Source organism: Vombatus ursinus, unplaced genomic scaffold (genome assembly GCF_900497805.2).
Source record: "Vombatus ursinus unplaced genomic scaffold, bare-nosed wombat genome assembly UNPS02009770.1, whole genome shotgun sequence".
Lineage (NCBI taxonomy): Eukaryota > Metazoa > Chordata > Mammalia > Diprotodontia > Vombatidae > Vombatus > Vombatus ursinus.
In genome coordinates, this window is record NW_020949548.1 from 13,423,130 (window position 1) to 13,447,169 (window position 24,040).

Sequence of the window (24,040 nt, forward strand, 5' to 3'; positions counted from 1 at the left end):
ACACACACACAAACATCTTCACACTCTCCCCTCCACCTCAAAACACATGTATTCCTCCCCTGTCTTAAAATGCTTTGCCTAATACTTCCCCATTTGTCCTACTGTCCTTTTGTTCTTATTTCTAAGACTTCTTTTCTCTGCCATCACTTCTTCACTACCAGTCCTCAGCCCTTGGAAATCTAACATCCAGCCCAATCACTGTACTAAAAGTGCTCTCTTTCAACAAACCTCTTAATGACCCAATCCAAAGGCCTCGTGCCCATCCTCATCCTCCTTGGCTTCTGTGCCACATTTGACACTGTTGGCAATGCCCTCCTTGAGGATCTCTCCACTCCCAGCTTTCTCCCTACCACTATGACCTGCTCCTTCTTCATCTCTTCTTTCTTTTCCTATTCTCTCAAAGAAGACATTCCTTCGGGCTCAATCTTCTCCCCCTTGAAAGTCCTCATCTATTGCCTTTGTGTAGATCACTCTCAAGTCTAAATCTCCAGCCCAGTTTTTCTCCTGAATCTCAGACATATATTTTTAACCAATTCCAAGGCATCTCTAACTGGATATCCTGCCAGCACCTCAAATTCAGTACATCCAAAATTAAACTCATCATATTTCCCAAACTAGTTTCTTTTCTTGACATCCTTTTTTTGTTCATGGCACTATCTTCCAAGTCACCCAGGACCAAAATGCCACCTTTGATTCTTCCCTTCCATTTATCAGTCACTTCCAATTAGTCACCAAATCCTGTGAATTTAATCTCCACAGTGTCTATGTCTCAGTCCTTCCATTTCAACTGCCCCCATCCTCAATGAGGCCTTCATTATCTCCCACCTGAACTATTGCAATGATCTTCTAAGTGGTTTCTTGTCTCCTATTTCTCGCCCCTTCAATCCATCCTACTTAAAAAATAGCCTGATGCACATCTGTGATCAGGCTACTTCCCATTGCCTACCAAATTCCTTAGGCTGACATTCAAAGGCTTCCACAAAGTTTCAGCATACTTTTCCAACTTTATTTTGTGTTGCTGTCCATCAGGTACCAGCCAATTTTAACAATTCACCATGCCACAAACATTTCTAGCATTTTTCATTCATCTACCTTTACTCATGTTATTGTCTAGACTTTAACATGTCCTCCCACTTATCTGTATCCATTGAGGTGCCAGCTGTTGTAGAGGGCCCAGTCCAACTCCTCTAGGAAGCTTTCATTGATCTTCCTGCTAGAGAGTGATCCTCCTCTCCTTTGACCAATCCGAGTATTTCATTGATACTTCGTTTATAAATTTACCACATTCTTTATCTTTGTATGTACACACTCACTTAAGCACAAATGCACACACCCAGAGTTTCCTTTTAAGTATGTTGAATTTGTAATGATGATGAGACATGCAAGTTGAAATACCTTGTAGGTTGTCAATATGGGACTGAAATTCAGGAAGGTCAGGCCAGACATAAAATTGGACATCACCAGCGTAAAGGCATGGTTGAAAATGTAAAAACAGATAAATTCTCTGAGCATAGGACAAAAAGGAGGACTAAAAAGAGAGCCTTATAAACTTTTATATTCAGGACAGGAGAAGGAAAGGAACAGAATGACAAAGATGATAGAGAAGGAATGATCTGAGAGGAAGGAGGAAAACCAGGAGAGAGCAATGTCAAGGAAGCTAAAAGAAAATAAAACTTCTAGAAAGGGAGTGGAGAAGGAAAGCAATAGCATCAAATGCTGAAAAGGGCCAAGGATGATGAAGATGGAGAAAAACCCTTTGGATATGGCAGTAAGGTTGTCCTTAGTGAAGTCTGAGTCCAGGAGTTAGAGGAGGGAATGGAGGGGCTATGGAAGCAGCAGACATAGTCCACTAACTAAGAGAGGAGAGTGTGGAAGGAAAGAAAGAGAGAAGGGTGGTAATTAATGACTTCCAGGAAAGTCCTAGCCCTGGTTTGTTTTTTTGCCCAAAACTATGATTTTCATCATTAGATGGTATGGGTAGTAAGCTAAATGAAGGGAAACCAAAATAAGATTCACCTATGATATTCAAAAAATATTATTTAGATTACATTATGTCTGAGAGAAAATTTAACTGTTTTACCTTCTTCATTCAAAGCACTTTTTGGTTGTTCCTAGATAGCCCTTCCCTCTCCTGGACAAGAGAGTTAACCATAATTTTATCTAAGTTGGGGCAAAATTGATCATCTTCATGTGTAGAGCTAGCCCTTAGCAACTTTAAGAAGTAGAATTTATTTTTGGTACCCTCCACCTCTCCTTTCAGAGCTCCACTTTCTTTTCCTGGCTCCTCTTTCCTCCTTAGCCCCTTCCCCTTACATATGCACTCAAATATCTGGTGCCTAACCAAGCTGTCCCAAGATCTCCCTCCCAAGCCCTGTGCTTTAACCTTCAGATTTGTCTTACCACCCTACTCAACATGCAGGCCTGTCTGTCAGTATCTGGGATCCTCAGTCCCCAACTCTCTAGGAAAGTTAGGTTCTCTCAGTACCTAACTCCCCAGCAAACCAGAGTGTGAATAACAAGTAACAGGTTCATGGGCTGTCCTCAGAGGAAATTTAACAGTGAACTCATGGACATGTGGTAGGTGCCTAGTCCAAAAGAATTACAGTCATTGTGGCAACCAAAAGATGAGCAGGCATGTTGGGTAGATAGATGTTCAAGTGTAGAAGGACATTCCCCTCCCACTATTCCATGCTTAGAAGTAACACCAGCAAAGACTTACATGAGCAGATAAAAAGTGAAGTGAACAGAACCAGGAGAACATCAGATGCAGTGGCAGTAGTATTGTTTGATGAGGAACTGTGAACGACTTAGTTGTTCTCAGCAATATAATGATCCAAGATAATCCCAAAGGACTAATGATGAAGCATACTATCCACCTCCAGAGAAAGAATTGATATTGTTTGAATAAAGAGTGAAGCATGCTATTTTCCACTTTCTTTTATTCGAGTCTTGCACAAAATGACTAATATGGAAATGTTTTACATGATTGCACATGTACAACCTATATCTGATTGCTTACCATCTCAGGGAGGAGGGGAGGGAAAGGAGGAAAGGGTCGAATTTAGAACTCAAAACTTTTAAAAAAAATGTTAAAAAATTGTTTTAACATATAATTAGGGGGAAATAAAATATGTTTTTTAAAAAAGTGATACCAGCCTTGTTATTGGGGCCCTTCCCACTTATTAGAATATGCACATGGTTTTTAAAATGTGGACAGCCCCCACTGGTACTGCCAAGAAAAAGTGATGAAGCCTTCTGAAATCTTGGGTGGAACTCTGTGACAAATTTATGGGAGGACCCAGGCAAAAATCACATTGGATGGCCAGGCACAGAGGAATTGTCGTTGGAGGGAATCTCCAGATCAATGAGATCACAGATTAGTTTGAGGTTTTTTAAATGTCTCCATGTCTCTGGCCAGCTCAGATATATTAATGTTGAAATCTACCTACTGAGCTGAAGTCACGAGTTTATTATAAGGACTTTGAGTCAGTTGGCTTAGTATAATCTTTGAGAACAAATGGAGAAAGCTTTCTTCCCATTTGATTACATAGTAATTATCATGATCAACTTGAAACATTTGAGCAGTACGCAACTAAAATGGTGGAAACATTTTAAAAAGCACAATCATTCAGCATGTGCACGACAGTCTTCTTACACCCAAAGATCATCTCAGACCAGACTACCTTGCTTTGAGATTCTAGCTTTACCACTTACCAAGGAATTCTATATGATCAAATTCCCTCATGACATTATCACTTGGAAACTTTTAAAAGCAGACATTAAAACATTGTACTAGGCATTTTATCATGATTTTACTGAAACTCTTCAAAGTTTACAGACACTCCTGGGGTTGCATTGTCCAAATGACTCAGCCATGTTCATAGCAAAATAACATGTTACATCCCAGCTTGACATAAAAGTCTCTGTGTCCACAGTTGTCAAGCAATGCTCTATTTAATCATGGTCTCATTTCTGTCCATCACTCAGCTCCACAGGTTACTGCTGCTGGCCGTGGTGGTAGCTGAAGTGCTGGAGAGCGGCTCTTCTGTCCTGGTCTGTTTGGAAGATGGCTGGGATATCACCACACAAGTAAACTGCTTGCATGAATTTTGTCATGTTTTTAACTTTGTATTTACATGTCAGTTTAGTTTGTTGCAAAGTTCAGCAAATAAATCTTGTCATCAGATGAGCACTGTCTTTGTCAGTAAAGAAATTCTGTTTTGAATGTGCTCTTCCATCCAAATATTCTGGCCATGGAATTTCAGCACCTATTGGGCATTTGCTCAGCACCCTTGGGCAAAGTATCAGCATTTGTAGCTATGTTGAGTTGACAAAGGAATGAATCTCAACCTTCATTTGGGCTTACCCTGACTTACTTAGGCAGAGATTTGGGTCATTCCTCTCCATTTCTTGGCAATGGGAATCCTCCTTGTTTTTCCTGAAATGGTCAAGAATAGAGAAAAGAGATCATCATTATTGGTGGAACAATATGAGTGAGAATGCATATGGATTGGATGAGAATATGAGTGAGTTGCATATGGATTCTTTTCAGATTGATTCATTGATTAATAGAATAGAAAAATCACTAGAATTAAAGGAAGAAATTATGGGTTCTGTTTTTGGTTCTGCCACATGATAATAAGCAACTAACAATCTATCTGAGCCTCAGTTTCCTCATCTGTAAAACTGGAATAATAATTCTCAAACTCTTTCCCTTATAGCACAAATTCACTAGTACAGTATCGGGAAGATATGGTTAAACAGTAGTGAATCACCAAAAAGAGCTGGGGGGTTTATTGAACTATAAGCTCAATATACGTCATTGCCAAAAAAAAGCTAATATGATCTTAGACTGCGTTAAGAGAGACATGGAGCACAAAACCTAGGAGGTTGTGGTCAGACTATCTTCTGCCCTGGTCAAGCCACCACTGGATTGATGTTCTGTTCAGTATAGGAAGGACATTGGCAAACAGGAAAGTATCCTGGGGTGGGTAATGAGAATCAAGAAGGAACTGGAGCCCTTTTCATTCAGTTTAATGGACAGTTATTAAGTACATACTGTGTCCAAGACGCTGCTAAGGTGCTTTGAATAGAAAGACACAAATAGAATTGGCCTTCCCCTCAAGGAGCTTACATTGTATTGGTGGGAAAGGGAAGGAATATAACATGTACACAAGTACATGTACAGAAGAAAAATTGAGAAAGAGAAAGCAATAACATCTGGAAGGAATCAGGAAAGGCTTCACAGAGGGGGCAGTATCTGATCTGGGAGTCAAAAGAAAACAAGGATTCCAAGAGGCAGAGATGAAGGCATATGTTCCAAGCATGGGGAAATAACCCATGCACAGAGGCAAGAGCTGGAGGGTCTTAGCCAGAACCTAATGCTTTTAAAGGGGGTTGGCATGAAAGAAGACTGGAAAGATAAGTTGGAGCCAGGTTACAAAGGGCCTCAGTGCCTAGCTCAGGAAGCCATAGAGCAGGAGAGTGACCTGTTCAAGCCTATGCCTTAAGAAGGCCTATGGAGCGGCTGAGCAGAGGGTAGACTGCAGTGGAAGAGACTGGAAGCAGGGACACTAAATACGAGGCAATTACAGTAGTGCCAAAAGAGGTGATAAGGGCCTGGACTAGGGTAATGACTGTGTAAGTGATGAAAAAGGGAATAGGGAGACAGAATCGACAAGGCTTAGTAGTGAATAGGACATGGGAGGTGAGGCAGAAGGAAGCATTAGGCAGGACTTGGAGGCAATAAAACTAAGTGACTGGGAAGATGGCGGTGCCCTCAACAGAAACATGGAAATTGGAAGTAGAGAAGGGTTGTGGGAGAAGATAATGAGTTTGAGGTGCCTGTGGGATATCCAAGGAAAGATTTCCAACAGACAGTTGTTGATGCAGGGCTAAGGTTCAGAAGAGGGGTTTGACAGGCAGCTTGGGAAGTCATCTGTAGAAAGGGGACTTGAACCAGTAGGAGCTGATGAGCTTTCTGATAGAGGGGAGAGAGGAGAGAAGAGAGCCCAGGACAGAGCCCTGAGAAATGCTCACACTGAGGGACCAGAAATTGGATGACAGGCCTTCAAAGGAGGCAGACAGGTAGGAGGAGGACCAGAAGAGACAATGACATATTAGAAAAAAAGATGGACAAGATAGCTGCCTTCATGTACTTGAAGGATTTAAAGGTTCACACATTTAGAGCTAGAAGTCAGTCATCTGGTCCAACCCCCTCATTTTATAGTTAAGAAAACTGAGGCATAAAGTCATAAAGAGGTTGAGTGACTTGCCCAAACCCACCATTAATGGAAGAGTCAGGATTTGAATTCAGATCCACTGACTCCAAATCCACTTTCTACTGCAGCATACTGATTATCATAGCTCAGTTGAATTCTTTGAGCCATAAATTCCTTCTTTAAACATGGATCTTTCCTTCACATTTGAGGCAGAAAAAGGAAACATGGGTGGAGATTACAAAGAGACAGAACACTTCCTAACTTTAGGACTATCCAGAAGTAAATGGGATGCTTTAGGAAATAGTGGGGTCCCGAGGTCTTCCAGTAAATGCTAGATAACACTGGGGATGCTGTCAGGAGAATTCTTGGTCTGGCACAGGTTGGACTAGATGGTTTCTGAGCTCCCTTCCAGCTCTGAGCTTCTCTGATTCTATGGGTGGCTATGAGATAAGCACTTTGTAAGCCATAAAGTGCTTTCTCTAGAAACGCGAGCAGCAGCATCTCGAGGGCAAAGAGAGGGCCTCCCAACGCGGAGATCTGGGCAGATCTCCAGACTCAGAGATTTGGGCTCAAGGGCGACTTCCTCTCTGGGTGACCTGCATCGGCAGAGGAAGTGTGCTCATCGTGGAGTTCCATTGCTGCTGAAGTCCCTATCCCTGGGTTTATCAGCTAACCTCTGGTACTACTGATAATCTTGCCATAAGCAAATATGTCATGGGCTGGCTTAGCCAACCATGGTTCAAATTTTGTGTTTCCTGAAAGAGAACACTGTAGTCCCATTTGATCTTGAGTTTTTACAACTTACTAGAAAATTCATGAATGAATTTGTTGCAACCAACTTGATCTGCTGCTGGCAGTACTTTCACGGGGTGTTTGTTTTACCCTATAACTACCCTTCTGTCGCACGGGGATCATCGTGGAGCACAGGAGCCTTTTTCAAGATCGCTGCTAACACCCTGTCCTCCCTGTCTGCGTTCTAGGTGGCATCCCTCGCCCAGCTGCTCAGCGACCCATTTTATCGGACTCTGGCAGGCTTCCGGATGCTGGTGGAGAAAGAATGGCTCTCTTTTGGCCATAAATTCAGTCAGAGGAGCAACTTGACCTTCAACTGTCAGGGCAGTGGCTTTGCTCCCATCTTCTTGCAGTTCTTGGACTGTGTGCACCAGGTAATCATGATGCAGCTGGATTTGTCTGGGCTTCAGGGGAAGGGAAGAAGCATTGGTTAAGCACTTACTATGTCCAAAGCACTGTGTTAAGCACTTTACAAATATTATCTCGTTTGATCCTCACAAAAATCCTGTGAAACAGGTGCTGTTGTTATTTCCACTTTACGGTTGAGGAAAGTGAAGTAGACAGAGTTTAAGTGACTTGCCCAGGGTTGGTCACACAGCTAGTAAGTACTGAAAGCTAGATTTCAACTCAGGTCTTCCTGACCCTAGGCCCAGTGCTTTATCCACTGCACCAAGTAACTGCCTCAGTTTATCAACTTATTGAAGTTGTAAACTTCTTTTTTTGTGAACAGGTTTTTAATTTATGTATATATATATATATATATATATATATATATATATATTTGCTTTTTGGTGAAGCAATCGGGGTTAAGTGACTTGCCCAGGATCACACAGTCAGTAAGTGTTAAGTGTCTGAGGCTGAATTTGAACTCAGGTCCTCCCGACTCCAAGGCCAGAGCTCTATTCACTGTGCCACCTAACTGCCCCAGTTGTTGAACTTCTTGAAGAAACTGATGGACTGATACTGGCTAGTTGTAATTATTATTAAGAAGAGCAAGCCACTGTGACATGTATTAATCTTCAATGTCTCTGTCAGTAAGAAAAATGAAAATGTTTTCATGCCACAGAACGGGAACTTGGTCTTCAGAACAAGGCTGATTGGCATTAAATTGTTTGACCAGGCTTTTTTAAGAAAACGTCTATTGAGTAATTCTGACTGTATGTAAGCAGCATCTGGTGAAGTTGATCACCCCTCCCGCCCCCAAAAAAAACCCTCTGTCAGAAAAAGGAACATCCATTTTCCATCAAAGGAAATCCCAGTCTTCCTGCAAATTGCTTTTTTTTGCCAGCAGGTCAAGATCAAACATGCTTTCTGGAAAAGCATTCTTGCTGGGCTCCCAGGAAAACAATGCACGTCTTAATTCCCATGCAGACAATAGTACCTTATAGTGGAAAGAGCCCTGGACTTGGATTCAGGAAACCTGGCTTCAAATACAGGCCCAGGCACTAGCTGGCTGTGCAAACGTAGGCAAGTCATTTTCCCTCTTCTGTAAAATAAGTGTTGGACTGCTTTATAAACTCAAAGAGGTTAGAACTGAAAGGGACTTTAAAGATCATTTAGACCAACTATCTCATTTTACATATGAGGAAACCGAGGAGAGGAGATGTTCCTAGCCCAAGGTCATCGAGGAAATAGATGACAGCTAGGTTTCAAACCAGTGTCTTCTGATTCCAAAACTCTTTCCACTGTACTACTGGGAGATCTGTCTCTTAGGCTGCATTCAGATATTACGACACATGTAAAGAAAAGATCTGTTTTAAGAAACAACTTAAAAGTGAAAAATTCTATAGCGCAAACAATGGAAAATGACTCTGATTCCAAGCCTGACTCATTAAAATACGTGAGGCCAATATACAAAAGTAATCGTCATCCCATATTCCAACATGTTTTTCTCCAAAGTACATTTATAATTTTTTAGAACCTTGGATGCACTTTTAAGATGATGTTATCAAAGGGCAGGGGGAAGGGGGGGGTGGGAGTATGTGACCTATACATTTAAAAGTAATCTACATCCCAAGCACACCAAGGGGTAGTTTAAACAATATATAAATTAGAATGAACTAATCCTCACACAGTATGATATATAATAGCTTCTGGAATCCTGGAGCCACGGAAAGCAGTTACTATTAGGGTTTGGGTTTTGGAGATGCATCTGGCCCAACATAATACAGAGAAGGAAGCTGAGACTGAGAAGGAAGGTGACCTGCCCCCACGGTCATACAGAGAGCATGTAGCACACACTCAAGTCTAGTACTCTGGCTCCTACACTATGCTCTCTCTTTGTGTGTTTAGTCTTTGTTATTTCAGTTCTACAGCACTCATACACTAATTCGTGGAGGTGGTTCCTTTAATGACGTAACTCATAACTCATCTACACGGTGTCATCTTGTCTTTTTCTTGTCCATACCCTCCCATACATTCACCTAGTTTGGTGAACGTCTTCTTCTAGGTCTCTTTGCTATCATGTGAGTACCAATGTCCTTTTCTTTCTAACAGCTTTTCTTGTTCTATGGCTAGATCACACCCTTGTTTGGCCAGAGATCTCTTTGTGGATGTCTTTTATGCCACTTCTTACATATAATTTGTCATTTTTAATTTGCTACAGATCATTTATATTCACCATACACCTCTGCTGGGAAACTTAAATTTTTGATTTGTTGGAAATAGTGGTTTTCCCTTATTCCCAGCTATGTAGCATCACCAGAAGAACATTGGTGTTGAAAAGAAGTGTCTTTCAGAGAAGACTGCTCTCTTCCTGCCTTTTAATTCTGGAAACACCATTTGCAATGTATTTCCAAAATATGTGTACTGGTAGACAAGTACAGTAAGCTATCTATCCAATTTGCAAACCATAGTTGGGATGACAGGGATTTTTCATCTGCTTGGTTTTTCTTGTGTAGATGGTTACCATTTTTGTGTTTATGAATTTAATTTTTCATGGTTTATCATAAACTTAAGTATTAAGTCAGCAAGCATTATTAAGCTCTTACTTTGTACCAAGCACTATGCTAAGTGCTAGGAATACAAAGAAAGGCAAAAAGAAAAACAGCCCCTACTGGAGCGGCTTACATTCTAATGGGGAAATACAGCATATAAAAGGAACCTGAACAGTGAAAGGACAAGAGGTTGGATGGGAGAGAAAGTGCAGAGAGTTAGGAGAAGAGCCTGAGAGGAATGAAGTGATGAACATGGCTGACCTGGTCACTTCCTAAAAGTGGAGGCTCTTAGAGGAATCAGCCCATCAGAGGAAGGGGCTGCAAGTGTGGAAGAAAGGCCGCTGTGACATGGTGGCCTAAGTCCCAAGATTCAGGAGAGGAATGAAGCAGTGAACATTGAATATGAAACATCAATAGGACCAATTTAACTTGTTACATTTAAATTTATTTCCTTGTTCTAATTCCTTTGATTCTGTAACCTAGTCCAACACTTGTTTCACAGAAGAGCAGGGAATTCACATGGCCTGCAAGAGAGAGGGCCTTGATTCGAGCCCAGGTTTCCTGAGCCCTTAATGTCCACTGCTCTTTCCACTTTCAGAAACCACCATAGCTTTTCCAGTTGTCCCACTAACTCTTTATCAGAGTGCTTTATTTGGCTGCTTGTTTCCACTTACTTTCCTCTGATGTGGTCACAGTTTGTACTCTTTGGGTTCTACTTTTCTCATTCTGTAATATTTCTTAAAGGGCTTTCTTATGTTCTTTATATTTGTCAATCTTAAATTGCATTATATTATTACCTCTGTTTATTTAATTCCCCTCTAATTACACATTCAGTTTGCTATAGTTACATTGAATACTATAAAAATATGTGAATAGATAGCTTTTTTTAGTTTTTTACAATACCCTCAGTATATATTCCCAAAAATAGCATTTTTGGATCAAATGTAACTTCTACTGCATACTACCTACAAACTACTTTCCAAAAAGATCTTGTTAATTTGCGATTCCACTTGCAGTGAAGGAATGTGTGTATGCCTATTTGTCCACAACTTGCCAACACTGAGTTTTATTGCTTTTAATTTTCCCCCCTCAGTTTGAAGAGTGTGAAATGATACTGATAATTGTTTTAATTTGTGGCTCTTTGATTATTAGCACGGTTGAGCATTTTCTCAAGTGAATATTGGCAATTTCTGTTTTTTGGAAATTGTATTTTTTGACTATCCATCGTAAATTGGGAAAAAACTCCATAAATTTGTAATTGTTGCTTATATATTATCACTTATAATATCTAAAAGAATAGGAATACAGGGATTTTCCCCCAACACAATAAAAAAAATCTACCTTAAACCAAGAGCCAACATAATACACAATTTTTAAAAACTCCAAATATTCCCATCCAAACCAGATTAAAAAAAAAAGATACTGAGTTTCTCCACTTTCATTTCATTGGATACTAGGAATTCTGGCAGTTTCAGTGAGATACACATAAAAAACATTTAAGTGATTAACATTGCAAATGACAAAATCAAGATAGCATTATTTTTTTAGGTGACATGCTAGAATGTCTAGAATACCTAGCAGCGTGAATCAAAAAATGAATTGAATCAGTGAATTTAGCAAGATCTTAAGATATAAGATTAGCCTGCAAAAATCATTCACATTCTTATTTGCAATAAAGATCAAGGAAGCATTCTTTAAAAAGAAAAAAGTCATTTACAATAATGACAAAAACTGTTAAATATTTGAGAACTAATTTAATCAGTCAATCAGTACATATTTATTAAGTATTTAATATGTGCCTGGTGCCCTAAGAGGCTCTGAGAAATACAAAGAAAAAGTTAAAAAGTCCTTGCCTTCAAGAAGCTTACAATCTAAGGAGGGAAGAATACACACACATATATACATATACACATATACTCACATGTATTATGTGTGTGTGTATCGTATAAATGCAAAACAGATACAAGACATCTGGGTAAGGGGAAATCCTTGCTCCCAGGGGGATCAGGAGAGGACAAGCAGAGGAGGCAGAGCATTCCAGGTGTGTGGGGTGTTTGTGACCCCAAAAATAATCAAATCAGAGACTTTTTCTTAAGAAAGGCAAAAAGGAGTTTTATTGCTTTCTCATGAGAAAGGATACACTCAGCATCGCTCAGGATGGCTCCAACCAGGGTGCGCAAGGGAGTGCAGCTCAAAGGCAGTTTATATAGACCCTAATGCGGAACCCTCTCCCCATTTCTGAATCCTTCTTCCCATTGGCTGGGTTTTGGGGTGCACAATCTAAGACCCTTAATTTGGAAATATTTGCCTAGAGACAAAGAATCAGGAGGACTTCTGATAACCATTCAGAACTTCTGCCTAAAGACAAAGAATCAGGAGGACTTTTGATAGCCATTTAGAAATCCCACCTAGAGACAGGTAAGCAGGAAGCCCCTGGTGGTCTTTCGAAATTTTTACCTTGCTAGAGGAATTAGAGAACAGGTTAATGTTTGCAGATTCATCCTTTGGGGGTACAAAGAGGATTTATGAGTTTTAGTACTGAGGAAACTTCATCTGTCTCACACACAGGCATCATGTATGAGGAACAGTAAGAAGGTCAGTATGGCTGTGAGCAAAAAGGATTGATGCCCGAGTCTTAAAATAGAGGATGAGGCCTGGTAGCAAAAAGCTATAAATTCCAAACAAGCACAAGAGTTTATTTTTGATCCTCGAGGTAATAGGAACCCTCTAGAATATTCATGGCCATGCTGGCACTTTAGGAACAATCACTCTGGCAACTGTATGGAAGATATATTTGAGTAGGGAGGAACTTGGGGCAGGGAGAATGAGTCAGGAGGCTGTTGGAATAGTCAGTGCAAGAGGTAATAAGGACCTAAGTGATGGTGGAGCTCACATCAGTGCAAAAAAAGAAAAGGAGACATACAGAGATGATGTTAGAGCAGAAACAGTAAGATCTGGTAACCGATTGGAAACATCGTATGAGTGACAGTGACAACTTGAAGACAACATCAATATTGTGAACCAAGGTCACAGGGAAGATGGTAGTACCCTAGACAGAAACAGTGAAGTTTGAAAGAATGATGGGTTTGGGATATTGTGACATTTAAGAAGTGTGAGAGACATAATTTCTGGATAATTAATCATTTTATTAATAAAAGAAATGGGCATTTGGCAGTCTCTCTTAGATCAAAGACAATCGTGGCAGAAGGCTGACAGCTTGGAAGAGTGGGTGTTCCAGAGGGTGGCAATCAACTCTAATTGGTTAACAAGTAATGATAGGTGGGCCTCGTCTAATGAGGGGCTGGGAGAATGACATCTTGGACAAAGGTACTACCTCTACACCCAGACCACCCATAGCCTTGGGCTACCTAGATTGAGGATTAACCTCTGCCCAAATTAGCTTGAGCGCAATGGGAAGAAATTCATTTTAGATTAGAAGTCTGATCTAGTTGGGTGGAGTAGCAAACCCAGAATGACAAGAATGTTAATCCTATTTTCCATCAGCCTTGCCCTTGAGAAGACTGGGCTTTGGACAAGGAAATAGGATGGGGAAAAAAGCTTGGGTCTCCCCAATTTTAATAATTGGCTTAATATGAGACAGAAATTTCTCTCAAGATAAAATAATGAGTTCTATTTTAAGCATGTTGAGTTTGAGATACCAATGATAATCCAGTTTAAAATGTCCAATAAGAAGTTTGTTATGCATAACTGGAGTTCAGGAACAAAACTGTTACTAGATATAAAGATCTGTGAATCATTAGCATTGCGATAATTAAAGCCATGTGAGCTGATGAAGTCATCAAGAGAGAAATTTAGTTAAAAATGCATATAAAACTATGAAACTATGACTAAAATAATTGGAGGAACATTCTGTGTTTATGAATAGGTTGGTTTACTATAGTAAAAATGACAATACTCATCAAATTAATTTATATATTTAATGCAAGACCAATAAAAATGCCAAAAGTTTTCTTCATAAAACCAAATAAAATCAATACAAAAGTTATATGGAAAAACAAATGGGCAAGAATTTCAAAGGACTTATAAAAGTGGTCTAACTCCCCCAGGCTTCCAATCTATCACAAAATATTCATGAATCTCATTTAGGAGGTTCCATGGTCTTCTGGGCCTTGATGCAGTTAGTAAAATGTGTCATCTGCATACAGGAGCATATGGAAGACTTCCCTCTCTGGGTTCACTCCCTCTTCTCTGTGGACATGATGCTGAATGCTGTCCATGCGAGGGGCAAATACCTCTGACTATTCATATTAAATAAGGCATAAACCGGAGCTGTCTGTCACCAGAGATGTTTCCCACTACTATTTCTGTTAAGTTAATATAATACTTCATAGTTACTAAGTGCTTTAAATACATTAATTCATTTGTGCCTGATGGCAACCCTAAGGGGGTCTCACTTTTTATTATTTAGTTCTCACTTTTCAAATGAGGAAACTGAGATCCAGAGAGGCCAGATGACTTGCTCTAAAGCCATAACTAAGAGGTGGCAGATCTCTGCTTTTTCTACTACATCAGGCTTATTATGGCTCTGTTGGTTATTACATTAATATAGAAAAATCCATTTTAAAAGAGTATTTTTTTGTTAGGTTGTTTGACTCTGGGATGAAAGACAAGTTGTTTTTCGTGTATTGCATATTAAGGGTTCACCCAGCACAGTGAAAGAATAGACATAGCTGCCTTAAGACTTTTCAGCATAATTTCAAATTTCATCACACTCTCTTCTGACTTAATAACTCCCTTAACCATAACTTCAGCTGAAGTGGGAGGCCTCCTTAATTAGAGCATCCAAAATGTGCTTTTGTTATTTCCCAGAGCGTTCTGTGACTTTCAGATAGCAGCTTGTTTGATGTTCAAGTTGGACCATTTTGCCCTGAAGCAGCGGGGGCCTAGGAGAACCGTTGGTAACAAGTGTCCTCTCTGTTCTGACTGACTTCGCTCTAAGGAGGCACGCAGTCACCTCCAGCAGGCTGGTCCAAGGAGAGGAAATGCCTCGTCGGGTTCCCTTTCCAGTGAACTTCAGGGAGACATCAAAGTCACAGGCATACTCCGGTTGGCCTGTCTGCTGCCAGAAGTTAACCCAACACACCAAAGGTTGCTACCAAAATAATTTCTGAAAGAAACCACGACCCATGAAAACATGCCCCTTTACCCGTTTTCTCCACCAGTTAACTCTTTCACACTCATGTACCGAAGCCTCAGAGCAATCCAGTGAGCCAGTACTTGGGCTTGTCCATGCATTCAAATCAGATTACAAAGAAAACACATGAAGTTCTGCCTCTTAAATTAGAACTGCCTCATGGCACAAAAAGCTCTTGTTGATGCCAATAGCTCCAGGTGTCAGCTGAATTGCAAATGCTAAATCACTGTTTCATAATAGCAACATCTGGCAAGTTTCTCCTCCAAATGACAGTTTGGCTAAAGTGATGTCATTACAGGAAGCTTTGTTTGCTTTCAACAATGGGACTCAAGTCAGAAGGACAATCACCAAACTACCAAGAGCCAATCATTACAGTAGGTTGCTTTTCCAATTACGTGCCAGCAAAAAGGCCTACCTTATCAGGGAATCTGTTTTCTCTGAGTATGTCAGAGTTCTCCTTTGGAATTCTGACAGATGCTTTCAGGACAAATTTGGAGAAAGAAAGAAAGAAATAACTACAGCACATTTTTGCCTTCTGAGCTTTAATGAAACTGGCTCATGCCAATGCGTCTATAGACAGAGTCACCAAATGCCAGCAATCTAATTAGGGCTGTTCAAAAAAGTGAGGAGGTAATCGACTTCATTCAAGATTTGAGTCCTCTGGTTGGTGTCACGAAGTGTCAGCTAAGCTGTAAAAGGGAGTATAGATTTGGGCTCTTCTGAGGCATTGCCAGATGGGATATAGCCGGTGGAAGTGGAGCAAACACTCAACCTGTGTCTCAGCTTTCAGCTGTCAGCCTGCACAGGCACAGCTAATGCAGACTGAGCTTCATAAAAGAGCACCTTCCTTTATTTGGTGGAAGGAGCACAAACTGCAGCAGTATCGTGGCTTCCTGGTCCACCCGTGGAGTCATAGAATGAATGGCTGAGCTTCAAGAAAGTAGTTCCCTGAATGTTCAGAAATGGAATGTACAGAATGTACAGAAAGGGAATCTAAGGCCCAGATCTGGGAAGAGGCTTGCCCAAGGATACATAGCTGCTAAGTATTAGAGCTGGGATTCAGACCCAGGACCTCAAATTCCAAGTCTATTGCTCTTTCTCCTGGGCCACATTAATCCTCTAGACTGGATTTTCATCTGGTATTAGACTCTTTTCTAAAATCATCTGTAGCTTGAAGTCTGTGCTTGCAATAGCATGATAAATCCTCATTGTGAGAACTCTGGTTTAACTTGATGGGCTTCATTAGTTGCCCATATAGCCATCATCTTGGCCTCTCACTTTAGGAAAGTATTTAATGATACACAGTCAGAAATGATGTAAAATACATAGTTCACCAAGAGCCACTTCATATTCCTTTACTAAAGAACTGAGATATTCTATTTTCCTTCCATATTAGGAGATATCATTGAAATGCTTCTGTCTTTCAAACTCCAGCTCTGACAATTTTCTTTGAAACCACATAAGAGTCATCTTTTAACTTAATGAAGCCTTGTACTTGTGAGGGCACATTAGATTTAGAACAAATGGAGGAAAAGTGTTTTGTTTACCATAAGAATTTCAAGGCCTCAAGTCTGACTCCTAATGGTTGTCAGCTATTGACTTGTTCATGCCAATGAAGTGTATGATAGAGATGTATCCAACAGCAGGAATCTATGGGAAGCCCACCAGCTAATGTGGCAGGTAAACTTGCTCTGAGTGCAATGCCTGTGGCCCCTGGCTAGCCAGGCACCTTGGAATCCACACAATTGTTGGGGAGTGGTAGAAGGGTAGAGACTAGCTTGATGTATTGTTGAAGGACCACACAGGACATGAAGTTCTCCACTGTCCTGGGGTTTACAGAAGCTCAGTCTCAGGTATTACAGAATCAGGATCTAGATCGTCTGTCTTTAGTACTCAGGCCTGAATGTCAGTGTGTCTCGAGCATTTAGTATTAGATTCTGTGTCATATGGAGGCAAACTGTCAACCTGCATGTTGATTGTGTATACTAGAATACTAACAAAGAAGGGAAAATCTAGGAATGATGCTAATTACAGTCATGATAGATGAACTTCTTGCTAATTACACTGAATTACTATGCAGCAGGAGAATTTACGTATTACTAAATATATGTCAAGTTAATTTGAGCGAGTGCTGTATGATTCGAACGCTAACCTCTGTTCATGTGCGCTCAGTCTTCATAGTTTGTTGCTCCTCAGGCATGTTCATAGTATCTCAGTCTGGTTTAATCTAGAGATCATTTTGTACAATACCTTCATTTCACAGAGAGAGAAAGTAAGGCCCAGAAAGGCCAAGTGCTTTGCTTAGAGAAACTTTGAGGCAGAGCTGGGACCAGAATCTGGATCTTCTAACTCTCAAATCAAGGGCTTTTTTCCATCAGTTCTACTAACAACTTAATAACAGGGAGTTATGGCCCTGTTTCTTGAGGCAAATTTTCTTGTCTATGCAAGTGAGACATCTGGGGCAGCTAGCAAGAGTGGTAGCTCACTGTCCAGGTATGCAATTGATCTGGGGCCTGTTAGATTAGGGGTCCGACTGTCCTCTTATTGCCTTTTCTGAATTCCATGTCTTTTCTAGATAAAGTAAGAGCATTTTAGCCATGATCCAGTTAACAAACAGGCTGAAAACATGTTGAAGGAGCCTTTCTTCACTGTAGGAAATTAAGGTCCAACTGTGTAAACTATGGCAAACAACATGCAGAAACGGCATATATGACTTTGGATTCCTATTTCCTTTTGGAGTAATTAACATACTATAAAGCACCAAGTTTACCTTGGCTTGCAAAATACAATTGAATATATTTGATGCCAGATGCATTTTGGAGATGATCAACTTAAAGAAAGAACAAAGTTGACTTTTGCAAACGCTTTTTGAAAATTCCAACTGCAGTGCTAATTTGAAACAACTTTTTAATAGAGTAAAATTATGATTGGAACTTTATTCATCCAGCCAAAGATGTCCTAGCTTCCAACAAAAATATTTTTTGGCTTAGGTAGAATGAAGTTGGAGTTGTGTGCTCTCTCTCTCGCTCTCTCTCTCTTTCTCTCTCCCTCTCCCTCTCTCTCTCTCTCCCCCCCCTCCCTCTCCCCTCCCCTCTCCCTCCCTCCCTCCCTCTTTCGTCTTGGTCCTGGAAGGAAAATATATCATAAGTCTTCAGTCGGATGGTCCATTTGAATCCTAGAAATTAAACCCATCTTCTGCTAATGCCAGATTACCTTCTAAATGTGTCTTTAAACATTTAATCTATGTGAATCCCAGAACCCTTAGCAAAATCTTCTCAATGACTATTCTAAAATTTCTCCACCTTTCTGCAGTCCCCAGTGCCACTCCTACCTCCTCAATCTTAGCAGATAACCTTGCCTTCTCTTTTACAGAAAAAAAATTAAGGCCAGCTGTGATTTGTTTCACCTTCTCCCCTCTCCACCTCATATAGCTCCTCCTTTATCTCCTTCTTCCTTCCCTCCTCTTTTCCAAGACTAGCCCTTTTCAAAAACCATTGCCTTTGACCCTCTGCCCTCCCATCTCCTCTAGGACTTTGTTCCTCAAATTCTCCCTTTATTCTCTTTTATCTTCAATCTCTTCTATGTTGGCTTCTTCCTCTTTATATCCAGCCATGCCCAGGTCTCCTCATCTTGAAAAAGCCTACATTTGACCCTGCCAGACTGCCCTCAGAAAGCCCTTGGGGGAAAATTGAATGACATAGAAAGGAATAAACCTTTTTCTCAGCAGTACATTGCACCTACCCAAAAAGTGACCATATATTAGGACAGAACAGTTAATAATTTCGTTGAAGAGGATGACAAGCCCTAAATTACTGGTATAAATCCCATCTGGTCATAGTGTATGATTGATATATTGCTGTAATCTCCTTGCTAGTATTTTATTGAAAATTGTTGCATTGATATTCATTAGGGAGATTGGTCTATAGTTTTCTTTCTCTGTTTTCACTCTTTATTTTATTGATGTAAGCATTTGGAAATATAAATTTTTTCCCATGAATTTTACTATGTTGTCTCATTGTTATCATTGTCTTTAATGAAATTATTGTTTCTATAATTTGTTCTTTGACCCACTCATTTTTTAAGATTAGATTGTTTAGTTTCCAATTAATTTTTAATTTATGTTTCCATAACCCGTTATTGAATATAATTTTTATTGCATTATGATCTGAAAATGATATATTTAATATTTCTGCTTTTTAGCATTTGGTTGTGAGATTTTAATGCTCTAATCCATGGTCAATTTTTGTATAGTTATGTTTATCATTGATATTACTTCATTGTCTATTGTACCTTTTAGCGAAATATAGTTTCCCTGCTTATCTCTTTTAATTAGATTTATTTTTGCTTTTGCTTTGTCTGAAATCATGATGGCTACCACTGCCTCACTCAACCTTCCCCCTCCCAGCATACCACCACCTCATCTCTTATCTCCCTCCTCTTGCACTTCCCTGTAGGGTAAGATAGATTTCTATACCCACTAAATGTGGATGTTATTCCCTCTTTAAGCCAATTCTGATGAGAGTAAGGTTCCAGTGTTGCCCACCACACCCACCCCCGTATTACCTTCCACTGTAGAAACTCTTTCATACCTCTTTTAGGTGAAATAATTTACCCCATTCTACCTCTCCATTCCCCCTTCTCCCAATGTATCCCTCTTTCTCACCTCTTAATTTTATTTTTTTAGCTATCATTCTATCATAGTCAGCTCACACCTGTGCCTTATATATGCACTCCTTCTTACTGCCCTGATAACAATAAAGTTCTTAGGAGTTACAAGTTTCATCTTCCTATATAGGAATGTAAACAGTTTAACCATATCAAGTCCCTTATGACTTCTCTTTTATGTTTGCCTCTTTATGATTCTCCTGAGTCTTGTATTTGAAAGTTAAATTTCCTATTCAGCTCTGTTCCATTTTTTTCCCCCTGAAGGATTATACTCAGTTTTGCTGGGTAGGTGATTCTTGGTTGTAATCCTAGCTCTTTTGTCCTCTGGAATATCATATTCCAAGCCCTCTGCTCCTTTAATATGGTAGCTGCCACATTTTGTGTGATCCTGATTATGACTCCATAATATTAAAATTACTCCTTTCTGGATGCTTGCAATATTCTCTCTTTGACCGGGGAGCTCTGGAATTTGGCTATAATATTCCTGGGAGTTTTCCTTTGGGGATCTCTTTCAGGAGGTGATCAGTGGATTCTTTCAATTTCTATTTTACTTTCTAGTTCTAGGATATCAGGACAGTTTTCCTTGATAATTTCTTGAAAGATGATGTCTAGGCTCTTTTTTTTTTTTTTAGTCATGACTTTTAGGTAGTCCAGCAATTCTTAATTATCTCTTCTTTATCTATTTTCTAGGTCAGTTGTTCTTCTGATGAGATATTTTACATTTTCTTCTGTCTTTTTCATTCTTTGCATTTTGTTTTATTTTTTCTTGATGTTTCATGGAGTCATTTGTTTCCACTTGCCCAATTCTAATGTTTAAAGAATTATTTTCTTCAATGAGCTTTTGTACCTCTTTTTCCATTTGGTCTGTTCTACTTTTCTTTAGTGAATTTTTGTACATTTTTTTTCCATTTAGCCAATTCTGCTTTTTAAGGAGTTCTCTTCAGTGGATTTTTGTATCTCTTTTGCTATTTGGCCTATTCTGGTTTTTTTGTTTGTTTGTTTGTTTTTGTTGTTGTTGTTGTTTTAGTACTTTATCTTTTTTTGTTTGTTTGGTTGGTTTTTTGGTTTTTTAGGCAATTGGGATTAAGTGCCTTGCCCAGGGTCACACAGCTAGTGTCAAATGTTTGGTCTGAGGCCAGATTTGAACTCAGGTCCTCCTGACTTCAGGGCCGGTGCTCTATCCACTGCACCACCTAGCTGCCCTGCTATTCTGTTTTTTAAGGTGTTATTTTCTTCAGTATTTTTTTGGGTCTCCTTTATCAAGCTATTGACTCTTTTTTCATTATTTTCTTGCATCACTCTCGTTTCTTTCCCCAGTTTTTCCTCTCCTTCTTTTATTTGATTTTTTTAATTCTTTTTGAGCTCTTCTAGGACCTAAGACCAATTGGCATTTTTCTTTGAGGCTTTGCTTTGATTCAACTCTCTTCTATTGAGTTTGTGTTTTGATCTTCCCTATCACCATAGTAACTTTCTGTGGTCAGGTTTTTTTCCTATTATTTGCTCATTTTCCAGCTTATTTTTTTACTTTTAAGTATATGTTAAAGTTGGACTCTGCTCCCAGTGTTGAGGGAACACTGTTTCAAGCTTCAGGTTTTTCATGCCACTGTTTTCAGAGCTAGCTCTGGGGATCTGCAAGCTCTCAGTTCTTTCAGGGTGGTATGATCTAAGGAGAGGTGTAGTCACTGCTCTCCTGGCCTGTGCTTGACCTGGGACTGCAACCCAGAAGTGAATATGGGCAGTGCAACAGAGTCCTGTTTCCAGGGCATGTCCTGCACTAGTCTATACTCCACTCTCATCCCAGTGACACAAACCTTTCCTGCTGACCTTACAAGTTGTCTTGTGGTGGAAGATTGTTTCACCCCATCCTTTTGTTGGTTCTACCACTCCAGAATTTGTTTTGAGGCATTGTTTTAACATTGTTCACAGGGTAATTTGAGAGAGCTCAGGTGAATCCCTGCCTTTACTATACAATCTTGGCTCTGCCCCGCTCCATTTATTTTAAAACTCCTCTCAAACCCTTCTATCTTCCATGAATACCCTACCTGTCTCACAGAGTTGAGAGGATCAAAAGTAACAATATCATTGGAAAACACTTCTTTTCTATCCATAAAGCCATATAGAAGTGTCAGATTCCATTATCAGCAGAAACCACCTTGATTTCCCCCATGCTAAACTCAGACTATCAGGACTATAGGGCATCTTAGAAGTTTTCAATCCTACCCCGTCATTCTTCATTATTCATTCAGAGGAGGAAATTAAATCCTTACACCACTTGTTATCTGTGCACATCCATAGGTATGTGCCAGTCATATGACACCTGTCACATTCTACCTCATATTCTGGTTATTTGTTTATGTATCTTGTTTCCTGTATTAGCTCCTGAAGGACAAACCTATTACAATGCTTTGTGTATAGGAGACGATCAGAAAATATTTACTTAAAAATTAAATGAATTTAGATGAATGAGTCTATTTGGGGACATACTTGTGTGGAAGTGGTGTGAACATACCCGAGACCATGATGTCTCAGGTTCTTCTTTGAGATCTTCCATAAAGCTAGGTGACAATTTTGTTTTATCACATGGATCACTCTTCTCTTTGTTTGTTCTAGGTTCACAACCAATATCCAATGGAATTTGAATTCAATCAATATTACTTAAAATTCCTGGCTTTCCACTACGTCTCCAATCGTTTTAAAACCTTTCTTCTGAACTCGGACCATGAGCGATTAGAGCATGGTATGTATCTGCATATAGTCCTTGCACCTCTGTCCATAGGTTTGTGTGTTTTTCTTGTGACGAAGCCAGGGGAGTTTTGTAGTGGGGCAATTTTGCCTTAAATTAGCCATATAAGACCGGATTTTGAGCTCCACATAGTTCTTCTTCAAGGCAAATATTTTATTCTTGAGAATGAGATAAAACTATCTCAAGCTAACAAATACAAAAGTAGGACTACTTTGCACTTCATTACATCAACTAATTTCACATAACTGTTCATCACTGTACTTCAAGCAAACTCATCTGTGATAAGAACATCCCTATGGTTCTTTACCTTGAAGAGGGAGGAGAAGAAACTGTCCCAGGATGATTTTTTAATTTTATATTTGAGAAAAGGTTTCTGTAATTCACATTCTAATTCTTTGAAATTATACTTAATGGGCTTCTTGTGGCTGCTGTTATTCTGGATCTAATTATTCTGAAAAATGTATTTTTTGTATATTAACATATGTCCAAATATTCATACTTGGGGGGCTTTTGTAGGAGGAAATAAAAAACCATTTATTGATGGTGTTGATTTGACTTAAGCTTAAGTTTAAGCAAAGATCTCCTTCACAGCCTCTTGACTTCCTTAAATACTCAGCTGAAATCCCCTCTTCTATGAGGAACCTTTCCTGGTCCCCCTCAGTGCTAGTAGTACTTTCCCTCTGAGATTGCCTTTGACCTGTGGTCTTATCCAGCACGAATTTCAGCCCTCTTTATACCTTTAGAAATAATTTCATGAATAGCTTTGACCAAAAATAATCACTCCTGCCTGGTGGCCAAAATTCTGGTGGTGAGCGTCTCTTCACTTCAAATGACAGCAAACAGTCTATTGCTGGGGTTCTCAACAGAGCCTTCAAGGTCACCTCAACGTCACAAGTCGCAACAGGAGAAGACATTAGTAGAAGAACAAACAGTATAAATTTAGATTACTTGTTTAATGTGCTGATAAGTGCCATCTTTTTTAAAATAATATTTTATTTTTTCCCAATTTACATGTAAAGACAATTTCTAACATTCATTTTTTAAAATTCTGAGTTCTAAATTCTCTCCCTCCCTCCTCCCCTCCCTGAGACTGTAAGCAATTCGATATAGGTTATACATGTGCAGTCATGCAAAACATATTTCCATTTTAGTCATGTTGTGAAAGAAGACACAAACACAGAAAAAAAAGACTTTATTTAACCAGAAGTTGAACAGTCTGTCACAAAGTTCCCACCCACATGTCCACCTTAAATTTTCACTTTTGCCTAAGAGAATGATCATCATGAACATAATCAGAAAGCCTCATTTAGCATTCCCAAGTATAGCTATTGTAATAAGTCTGAATAAAGCTAGTTACAGCACACAAGCTCCTTGCCTTTCCAAGAGGAATCTGAGTGGTTGTTTAAACTAACTAAACTGGCCACTTGTTTTGGCAGCCTCCCCACTTGTTTTCCCTTCACAACCCCTGTACCACTTAGACCCTGTCAGGACCACTAGTGAAGAAAAGCAAAATGACTTGTTTACACAG

General features: G+C 39.7%; 1 protein-coding gene across 1 annotated transcript in view; it reads left to right on the forward strand.

Moving 5' to 3' along the window:
* SBF2 (SET binding factor 2) overlaps nt 1-24,040 on the forward strand; it is a 485,589-nt gene that overhangs the window by 433,745 nt on the left and 27,804 nt on the right. The window contains exons 33-35 of the mRNA XM_027852565.1: nt 3,988-4,089; nt 7,202-7,387; nt 22,380-22,506. Of these exons, the coding sequence (XP_027708366.1) occupies nt 3,988-4,089; nt 7,202-7,387; nt 22,380-22,506 (415 nt within the window). The remainder of the gene's footprint in view (nt 1-3,987; nt 4,090-7,201; nt 7,388-22,379; nt 22,507-24,040) is intronic.